The sequence below is a fragment of the Limanda limanda genome, chromosome 17 (assembly GCF_963576545.1).
Source record: "Limanda limanda chromosome 17, fLimLim1.1, whole genome shotgun sequence".
NCBI lineage: Eukaryota > Metazoa > Chordata > Actinopteri > Pleuronectiformes > Pleuronectidae > Limanda > Limanda limanda.
The window spans coordinates 8,282,120-8,293,070 of record NC_083652.1 but is presented as its reverse complement, the minus strand read 5'-3'; the positions used below and the strand labels follow the sequence as shown (position 1 = coordinate 8,293,070).

The following is a 10,951-nucleotide window of genomic DNA, read 5'->3' as shown; positions in this document are numbered from 1 at the left end:
AATTTTTGGATCTTGATGAAAAAATCGGACGCGTTTCGGAGAGTATTTATGAGTGTGTGAAATTTGGTGCAGATCCTAATAAAAATCTGGAATCCAGAGACATAGGAAGTGGCTTCATAAGGGGACTGTCGGGCCTTGGCAGAGGTAAACACTATTGAGTGTCATCCTTTTTATTTACAGGTGTACTGCGGCTTTTTGTCTTGCTTGTTGATTCGTGTTACAACATTGCATGTTTTATTGTTTCGTGTACCTCAGTAGGGGTTTATGTAATTTAGGATTTTATGATATTTTACGATATTTTATGTTTTGTAAAGCACGTAGCAAATTTTATGAATGAAAATTGTTTCTTCTTATTCCTATTATTATCATTATTAGTAGCAGTTGTATGCAATGTACTACTAATATTATATTACAAGATACATTATATACTCCATAATATTACAGGAATAAAGTCGTTATTTAATGAAAAAGGTTATAGTACAAGAATAAGATCCTAATATTACAACAATAAAGCCATAATTTAATGAAAAAAGTGGTAATATTACAACAATAGTCATAATTTAAGGGGGAAAGTATTATTGCAACAAAGTCGTCTTAATTTAATAAAGAAAGTCATGTTATTACGATTATTAAGAATAAAGAAATAATATTACAATATTATTACTATAAGTAGTAGCTATAGCATTTAGTAGTATAGTACCACTTTCTTGTCCATAGATAGTGTTTGTTTGTCTATTTATTTATTTCTTATTTATTGGTAAATAAAGTAGCTTGTGGTGGACAGGACGCAGCACGTGTTGACGGATGCTTGGAGCATGTTTCCATGTTCAGCTTCCTGATTAGTTCCTGAACAAAGTGGGTGTGATTTTTAATAGTTTTTAGAGAAGCTGGTGCCGGGAGCCTCCCTTTCCTCTGCAGCAGCCGCCGGGTGTGGAGGTCCGAGGCCCACCGAGGTGAGTGAAGGCGTCACATACTGAAGTGAAGCTCACACATGAAACCGGTCAGATGCTTTTAAAACCTGGTTCCTACAAGAGGTTTGTGATTGTGCAACCAGGGGATAATTACAATTAGCTGCTGGCTAACCTGCTAACCTCTGATGGTCACAGCCCGGTGAGCTAGCTTCTTCTGTCTGTCTCTCCTACAGTGCAGGTTCGTTTCTTTCTCCCGGGAGAACCATGGCCTTCTCCAGACCTTTATGCTACGAGCTGCTGGCGGCGGTGGGCAAAGGCTCCTTCGGCACCGTGTACAAGGCCCGAGAGGTGGGGGACGAGCCGCGCTTTTTGGCGGTGAAGAAGTTCAAAATCTACGGGGACAGCTCGGACAGTGGGATCCCGGCCTCCATCATCCGGGAGGTGGGGCTGCTGCGGAGGATGCAGTTCTTCAACCATCCCAACATAGTCAAGTTAGTTTTGTTTTCCAAACTTTATTTTTGTGTGTGTGTTGTTGTTTGTCAACCTTAATCCTCCAAGGGCTCACACGCACGCCCAACCAACGCCCTACTGGGACCAGGTCAAAATGTGATGCCCCTCCCTGATGCACGGTCTGAATGACTTTTCAATATGAATGTATTTATTTCTACTTATTTCAAGAAAAAAAGTCATAGTAAAACAAAGTGGTAATTTAATGAAATAATGTTATATCACACCTGCGGTCATGAAAAACCTGGAAAAGTCTTGGAATTGTAAAATGTTTATTTCCAGGCCTGGAGTTTTGGAGAAGTCATGGAAATCTGTTATATTCATATTTTCATGTTGTTCATTTACGCGGAGTTTTAAATAATTCATATGCTTTTAAAATAAATAGAAAGTGTACTATCTCATTCTAACTGAAAAGTTCGGTGAGATAATGCACTATGCCAGGCAAGTGTAGTTTTAACCATGCTTGGTATAGTGTATGCTTTGGAATTGTCATTGTTAGTTCTAAAACAAAGTGGTAATTTAATGTAATAATGTTATATCACACAGGGTTCCTACGGTCATGGAAAACCTGGAACAGTCATGGAAGTCCCAAAGTTTTGGAGAAGTCATGGAAATTTGTTATATTCATATTTTCATGTTGCTGAGTTTTAAATAATTTATATGCTTTTAAAAGAAATACGCTCAAAACGTAAGTAGGCATACTATCTCATACTAACTGAAAAATTCAGTGGGATAATGCAATATGCCAGGCAAGTAAATGTTTAACCATGCTTGGCTACAAATGGAAAAGTACATGTCTTTTAATCAAACTATTGTCTCTCATGCATTTGTGTCATTGAAGGTATACTGTATGCTTTGGAATTGTCATTGTTAGTTTAAGTACTACATTTTGTCGCCTTTTCATGTATACACTGAGATTTCCCAAAATGTTTGGTCATGGAAATTGGGTTTAAAGTTATTGAAAAGTCATGGAAAAGTCATGTAAAGCCATTGGTCAAAATGTTTATGAACCCTAATCACAAGATTAAAGTCATAATTGATGAATGATAATAAAATTGTAATCTTACAACATTTAAGTCTTCATATTACAGGAACAAAGTCATAATATCACAAGTCGCTATAGTACATGAGTCATAATTTAGTAAGAATAAAGGAATATTACAAGAATAAAGTCGTAATCTCAAAGAATGAAGATTAAATGAGGAGAAAAAGTCATAATATTTAGAGCAAAATAAAATAAGTGGCAAGGAGCTCTACTCCTGGACACACGATCTTGATGCTACATGATCGGACTCGATCTCATTATTTCTTGAGAAACAACCACACCTCTTTGAATAACTCACAGATGTAACCAATGATAACACACAGTGGATCACTACCAAACATCTCCTCCACCAATGAGGCAACTTCCTCCAAGTCTCTGAGGTTCTTTCTTCAGAACAAACTCAGTTCCCCCTCTAAAATAATAAGTAGCTTAACCCCCCCCCCCCCTTTAAGTTGCCCCAATGCTCTGTCGTAAATTCATGCTCTGCAGCTGTTGGAGAGTGCAAGGGGGTTGTCCCTTTGAAGGCTGAAGAGTTTTATGTCTTTTGGAGGCTGACTACTGAGTTCAGCAATATTTTGATTGAGAATTAGTGAAAAAACTAAAAGGTCCTCATGAAGCAAACAGAGAGTCAGGACAGATTTGGCAGTAAGGCCTGCGCCTGCTTCCTGTCACGTATCGGGTCCATATCTGGTTTAATCTTTGCTCGTCTGACTTCAGTCCTGCTCTGTATATGTGAGTCTGACGCATGCAGATGGAAAATTAGATTCAAACCCGTGGGCTATGTTAATTGTCCAGTTCTGCCCGGCAGCAGCAGTGGGAGAAGGAGAGAGCCGAGCAGTGCAGCCGTAAAGTGCAGACACAGCTCCCTTGTTGTTAACCATAACTTCCAGAAAGGTGTCGAGTCATGGAATCTGTGAAACCTCTAATACTGAGAGAAGGAAGCAATAGTTCTGTCTCTTTGCAGGACTTACACTCTTGACCTCTTCATATTGAAAAATTAAGAAAAAAAATACTTGAACATACAGTTACCTTCCAGGTCAATTAATTATTGGTATGCCACGCATATGTCAATTATTTACTGGCAAGTCATTTTCAAAACAACATGTGTCAATTTACAATATAAATTGCACAAACGACCACAGATATACATCCGCACACATGCACATAGAAACAAATAGCTTCACTAGCATGTGCGCACACACGTTCAGTGTCAACAATAACCAATTTTATTACTGTATACTCCCAGGACCGTATTTTAATGGTAAAGAATTTCTGTTAACAGCTTTTTTTCTTTTGCACTTTGTGACTGTTCTGTGAGAGGTGCTAAATTGAATAAACTTAACTTTGTTTTCGATTATGTTCTCCAGATCACAGCTAGCTTTGTTTGTTTTGCTATGAATCAAACGTTTGGTGCCAAAAGAATCTAACTTGACGCTCAATGTGTTGTTTTTCTCGTCTCATCCAGGCTGTTTGATGCATCTGTTGCGCTAGAGGACAGGACCCTCGACCTGACTCTGGTGCTAGAATACATCGACCAGGACCTGTGCACCTACCTCTCCAAGGTTCCGCCCTCTGGACTGAGCCTTGAGCGTATCAAGGTGTGAACACTTCACCAAGTCTGAAATAAACAACTTTTTCACAGAATACAATTTTAACGCCTCACGCTCTTGATATTTTGGCACTGAAATGATTTATCTGCTAAAACTTCGGATATTATTGACCTTCAATCTTCAATTATCAACTTATGAGAAAGGAATTTCCATCGCACATTCCTCTGACAAAATCAGGCAGCCTACCACAGCATGTCTCTGCACCTTTTCACAGGGTCAACCAGTCATAACCGTAGACTTTAAATAGCGATGGACAACGTGTGTCCTCCTCCTACTGTCCAGAAATGAAGCCAAATTTGAAACCCTAGACATTATTTGGAGCCAAAGCCTGCACTGTGACGATCGGGGGAGGTCGGATCATGACCAATCATGATGCAGTCTTAGCTGACAGATAACAGATTAACAGATAAATCAACATTTGAACAAATATCACAAGCGATCGAGATGCTTTGGCTTCACTTTTGGGCAGCTGTCATGTCGTCCATCTTTATATACAGTCTGTGATCATAACGTATTCAGTCCAGACTTAAATGGAAGCCGTCCCTGAGTTTAGACACCCCTCTTTCACATGACCTCCTTCTCCATTCTGCTGTCTGTCTGCACAGGATCTGATGTTGCAGCTGCTGCAAGGTTTGGACTTCCTACACACAAACATGGTTCTGCACCGTGATCTAAAGCCAGCAAACATCCTGGTCAGCAGCCGCGGAGAAGTTAAGATTGCGGACTTTGGACTGGCACGCATCTACACCTATAATGTCGCGCTCACTCCGGGTGTAAGTGAAGCAGCAGCTCAGAATGAAAGAGAACTTTTAACTGTTATAGTGTTGTATTTTACTGCAGTGATTCTCTCCTAGTCATCCTGGAGCCTGGTTTATCCTTTATAAAGCACCGTGCTCTGTCTGTTTCTTGGCCTGAGGTGAAACATGTTCTTGTCACTTCTCATACGCGTTGCCATTGGCTTTTCATTTCTTTCTTTTCTGTTGACGTCTGTTTGTTTTCAGGTGGTGACGCTGTGGTACAGAGCTCCTGAGGTGCTGCTGAACTCAGTCTACATGTCCTCAGTGGACATGTGGAGCGCTGGCTGCATCTTTGCCGAGCTCTTCCTCTTGAAGTGAGTAGAGCCGAGTCTGCCTCTGGCTGGAGGAGATGTGTTAGTGTAATTCTCAAGTTAGAGGTAAAATATTCCATGATTAAAACGTTGGCAAATAGGATTTTTTTGTGCCTCGTGTCTTGCAGACCCATGTTTCAGGCATACACAGAGGTGCAGCAGCTGTGGAAAATCTTTGAGTGAGTGTTGTTTTCCTTTCTCTATCCATAATGAAGTAAGGCAGGGATGTTATCTTACTTTACCAATGCTCAACCAGTCACACCTGTTACATTGATTCTGATTAACTGAAAAGCTCAAAGTTCAGAAGTCCGGTGTGAAAGCCCAGCTCTTGTGTATTTCACAAGTTATTTAACATCCACTGAAACCGAGTTATCATACTGCTTTGGAAATGAAGTAGGTCTGTCTGTAGTGCAGTTGAAGGCTGATCTTTTAGATATTTGTTTTTTGAACCCATAAATAAACCTTAACGTTGAAAAAAAAACAGTTGACTGTCTGTCCCAGTTTCCACTTATATCATGACAGAGTAGCTTTTATGTTTTGGTCTTCACCGGTTTTAACCATTTTCCCCAGAGTTATCGGTTTGCCCGCTGAGGAGGACTGGCCCAGGGACAGTCCCATCCCGTACTCAAGTACCTGGGGACCGAATATTTCCTGCAGCTCGATGCTGAACAACGTGGGCAAAGAAGAGAACGAACTTCTCACTGTGAGCAAATGTATTTCTGTTTCAATGAAATGTCCCAAACAGCAGAGTTTAGCACTCTAGATCATTGTGGAACAGTATCTCACAAGTATTCCAGTATAATGGCACTTAAAATAAGGTGCAGTCTTGGCAGAGGGAACAATGAGACAAATTAATTGAATTAATAAGCTAAATTGAACTAAAAGAAAAGTCAGACGTTCAACATAGTAGACACAATAGATCCTGTAATGATATTTGACAAAATAAATAAAATTTCTACCACCTGGTGGCGCTAGAGATAAAGTCAGAGGATGACCAATGTCTGTTGGAACCATCCTTTAGGATTTACGATGCACCAAATCTCACAGCAGTAGACCGTAAATATAGATGAACAACATGACAGCTCACAAAACTAATCCAGGGTGTCTTGATCGCCTCCTGGTGGAGGGCTGCAATATAGGTCATAAACCTTGAACTCAAGATATACATTAAATACATTTTTCTTAGTTATGGTTTCAATCATTTGAGCTAGTTTTTATTGTACTGATATATGTTTAACTGGTCATTTTCTATTAGGTTTTAATTAGTTATTCACTGTTATGGAAAGGAGGGGAAACATGATTGACAGCTGAAACTGACTCATCATTGGTCGAGTGCGTGTATGGCTGGGACCTCAATACTGTGGCTTTGCTCCACGAACACGAATGCGTCGACTTTGTTCCAGATGATGTCGAAAGTGCAAAATGCCATCATCAGCATGTGTTCACGATATTTTAGCTTCATTTCTGGATAGTGGAAGAAGGTGGAGATCTGTCATCCATCTTTATTTATAAAGCTGCAGCCAGGTCAGACTAGGTGAGCAGGTTTAAGACATTGGTTTGGTCACTTTTCAGGATCAGAGCACAGGTACGCCCCAGTTCTTTTCTCCAAGTCATTAATAACGTGCAACATTTCCTCACCTGCAGAAATGTTTGGCGTTCAAACCCGGCAGCCGCATCTCTGCTGCTGAAGCTCTGGCTCATCCCTTCTTCACAAAGGACTCGGTTGAGTCAGGAGCTGAATGATCCGGTTTTGGAATACTCATGCCAACACTCACAGTTCAAGTTGTGAATGGGATGCTACACGTTTGAGTTACGTTTATTGCAAATACATTTGTATTTTGAAAGTGTACTCACACAAAGACATACTGCTACGTTGTTCTTGTTGAATGTTACCACAAAAAATAAGGATTCCCTTGCTGCTGACAGCACTATTATGAGCACTTTCACGATGGCCACTTAGTTTGTTTTGTTTCATCAAAACTTATTTTTTTCCAGATTTGTGAATAAGTGAAGATATTTGGAATCGTGTACAAGATTTATTTTTGTCAAAGGGAGTTTTGTTGTTAATAAAAGTATTTCTATAAATAATTGTCTCACTGATCTGTCTGTTTTTATGTAGCCTACCTGGTCTAGTGATTGCATGAGACTTTCCCTTGTAATTGCACAGTCTGTACAGATGGGGGTAGTGCTGAAACATTTCTTACACAGGGGATCTTCGATCTTCACATTGTTTTGTTGAAGACTCCAACTTCCATGGCGAGCTGTAAAAGATGCAACACAGTTAAACAACAGAAGAAGAATAAACAACACTCTTCCGAGGTACAAACAAAAATCAACTCAAATGAATAAGGCATTCATTATTGCAAAATGGAAAACAATTCAACAGGAATATGAGGAAAAATACTTTAGATACAAATTAAAAAAATAAAGCATCACTGAATTAATTAATGACAGAATGGTCAGTGTTCAGACAGGACTAAATTTACTTTTAGTTGAGAACTCTTGGGGGGGCAGACCCAGGATTATTGTTTTTTCTCATTGGGAGATATGGTGTTTGACATTTTCACCAATTTGCTAGGGAATAATTCATGGACCATGATGTAAAAAAAGCACATTTAAGGGAACTGACTTCTATAAGTGTGAAATTTGGTGCAGCTTGATTTAATGTGAGGGGATGCTGGGCCTTGGAGGATGTACAGTCTCATCACTGCAGACACAGGAAACATGTTATCCACATCAGATCTGAAGAACCACTGCATGGCTTGTGCCTTTACCAATGTTACGGCGCCTTCTATCACATTTAGCCTTATTTAATAACAAAATGCAAACTTGCAGAAACGGCTGCTACTTGTTGATTCCTGTACATGAGACCACAGCTCAACGGAAGCAGCGTCTCTTGGTTGCCTCCTGGGCAGTGGAAGGGGCGTCCTCCTTCATCCATCTATTTATACTCTCCCCCCTTAATACGGAGAGCCCTCCACAGCTGCCACTGTGGCTACATTTGGAGATAGAGTCCGTGGAGCGGGGGCCAGTGGGGAGGGACCGCCGGGCTGAGGAAGGGCAGCGGCACCGCTCACGTAAGTATGCGTGTGAATTATTTCGTTCTGCGGTCATTGATTGCGATAACGGAATTACTGCAGCATATTCCGACATGTTCCATCTATGCCCGAGTTGAGCATATGTTTCCAAACAGTCGCTTATTCCTGTCAATCGTCTCTCGGTGATCGCGTCTGAGCTGCTGAACTTCAGGCTGTGCATCGGATATGGACGCGTGTGGTCACTTACTCTCTGAGCTTTAGAGTCAAAGGTTTTCCATTTAGTGTCTGAAAGTATTTTAAATCAGACACATTTTGGCACATTATGTTAACCAGACCACGTTTTACGCACGAATTACGCATTAATGAAACTGCAAGAACTTTAATTCCCTTCATCTAATTGCGACTCTAATCCACTGAGTTAAGTTTTTTTTATTTTCGTTGACAATAAATAACTTTAAATAAGTAGAATTGAGTCCTGATAAAGTAAGATTTATAACCCCAAATCCCCTTTGTTATGACTATAACTGGGATCCCGTGTCTGGACTCTGAAAAGGGTGTGCCTTTGAATATTCCAAGAATGCATAATATGAGTTTTCTGTTTGGAACACTATGTAGATAATTTTATATTGAGCTTAATTTCAAAACTGCCATTAGACCACCTGTTGATGTTGATGTACTTCATCCCACTGGAAGCTGATGAGTGGATAATGGTGTTTGCATGAGGGGGGAAGCTGCTCCTCCAGCCTCATGCCTCTAATGTAGAGACTGAGGCTTAACACATGACTCCAGTTTCAGTCTGTCAGGACAGGTGTAATTGGACAGAGGCTTATTGTAGGCCAACATTTTAATCTGGTTTACTTCAATGCCACTGGACAATGAGGTCCTTCTGTTGTGTAACATCTAATATGTTGGCTCTTTGAGTGAAGGCAAACTATCAGGCATGTACAAATAATTCCCAATACAGGCTTGGAATTGTGCCATTAAAGTGCTGCTAGAGAGTTAATTTACTTCCTCCGGTCATTAATCAATAGTTAATATATTCACATTCATCCCTGAGTATTAGAGCATTGTTGAGGTTTGAGATTAGATCTCTGACAGGAGGTCAAGCGTTGGCCCTGTGTGCTCATTCACAGGCTTTATTTCCGAGCCAGTGTCAACTAGTGTCTCTGGATTAGAAGCCCATGATCCTTGTTGAGCCTGGATGGCATACTCCCCTCCGATCGAAAATCCTCCAGCCGGTCACATGACTTTCGCTGTTAACACAAGTGTGGCCACTGTTAACTTTTACTCATGTTCTTTTTCAGCAGAGGCATAAAGGAGTGAGGCGTCAGTGAGACTGGGGGATGCCTGAGCGAGGCCCTCTCTGTGGGCCTGGGCCTGTGGGGTGATGAGTCCTGATTGTTTTTGTTTGAAACCCAGGTACAGGAAGTGGCGACAGATATACAGAGTATAGCTCTCAGCCTGGGGTCTCATAGGAATCTTTGCATCATACTCTTCAGCTCATGAAAGCTCACTGTGCCAGGGGCATTGAGGATTGTACTGTCCTGCTGACGGTGTCTGCAAATATGGTCTTCAGTCCCACCACATGTCGTAGAGGAATATCACACGAATGCCACATAATAACTTTTAATGACATGTTTTGGACGCTCACTTTATAAGCGATAAAATAAAAACATAAGTTGTGACTTTTACTCCGTGATCGCTGCCTCCACCAGAACCATTCAGGCCTGAGGCAGATCTCTGTGGTGCACTAAGTCCACGGATCATGTCTCTTTGTTCTGGCTCCATTGTGATTCCTGCATCAGGAATGCTGACATCCACACTTTTTTGGAAAGTGCAGAGACACATGTGCAAACACACATCTATGTTTATACACATTCGGGAGCACACATACACTCTCAAGCCTTTGCCGACCGAGCTTATGGTTTGGCGACTGTCTTTACGTGCAAATTGTGCCATATCAGTACTATTTATATCTGGGTCACAGGCTCAGGCTCTGTTAATGTTGTTTATTCACCTCCAGGGAAACATGTAGCCATGGACTTTTTACTGACTCATCCTTGTGAGCGTGTCATCATTCAGATTATTTGTGTATCTAAACAAATTATAAACCATAGCTGTGTCCTTTGGCCTCACATATCTCTGTCTTGGCTAGCAGCAGTCAAAGTGGCTATGCTCATTAGATAACATTTGAACAGGAGAACAGTGACTTGTTCGGCTTAAATTACCTGCTGCGTTGTGGAAAAGTCCAGTGAACCTGCAGACTCAGTGCATTTAAGGACTGGATCCAGAGTGGAGCTTAGGCGCTGCGGTGTTGTGTTTCAGTGCAAGGGGAGATTCCTGCATGGCACTGCAGCCTGGCACAGGTCATCTTACATGGACTCAAGCAAGAGAGAAGAGAGGGACGCGAATGAAGGAGAAAATTAGTTTAATATATAATGAAGGCATCTGGTCATCTGGGATGTCATGGGTCTTTCTAGGAAGACATGCAAACTCCTGAAGGGCGGATAGGCGATGTGCATGTGCTGCGATGAGGACAAGTGGACATCGGTTACTTACCTTTATGTTTGGTTTCTCATCTTTAAGGAGAAACGTCTTACTCACTGATGTGCAGACTGGTGTGCAGCCTCTGATTGGTGGACTCCACGAGTCTTTAGAGCTGATGGAATCTGGATTGTACTAGAAAAGAAAGAAGAAACCACCAGCTTTCCATCCCTGAATCTGTCTGAGGG

General features: G+C 41.1%; 1 protein-coding gene across 1 annotated transcript; it reads left to right on the top strand.

Moving 5' to 3' along the window:
* Positions 1-1,175: 1,175 nt before the first annotated feature.
* cdk21 (cyclin-dependent kinase 21) lies at positions 1,176-7,160 on the top strand. Its single transcript, XM_061090453.1, has 7 exons — positions 1,176-1,402; positions 3,929-4,061; positions 4,679-4,846; positions 5,075-5,184; positions 5,310-5,360; positions 5,752-5,884; positions 6,826-7,160. The coding sequence occupies exons 1-7, from the start codon at positions 1,176-1,178 to the stop codon at positions 6,922-6,924; spliced, it is 921 nt and encodes a 306-aa protein (XP_060946436.1). The 3' UTR covers positions 6,925-7,160.
* The last annotated feature ends 3,791 nt before the right edge of the window (positions 7,161-10,951 follow it).

Bases quoted from the DNA above. Each gene is read 5' to 3' on its own strand.
- cdk21 (XM_061090453.1), top strand. From the start codon at position 1,176: ATGGCCTTCTCCAGACCTTTATGCTACGAGCTGCTGGCGGCGGTGGGC. The intron at 1,403-3,928 runs GTTAGTTTTGTT...CGTCTCATCCAG, and splicing joins AACCATCCCAACATAGTCAA to GCTGTTTGATGCATCTGTTG. The intron at 4,847-5,074 runs GTAAGTGAAGCA...GTTTGTTTTCAG, and splicing joins ATGTCGCGCTCACTCCGGGT to GTGGTGACGCTGTGGTACAG.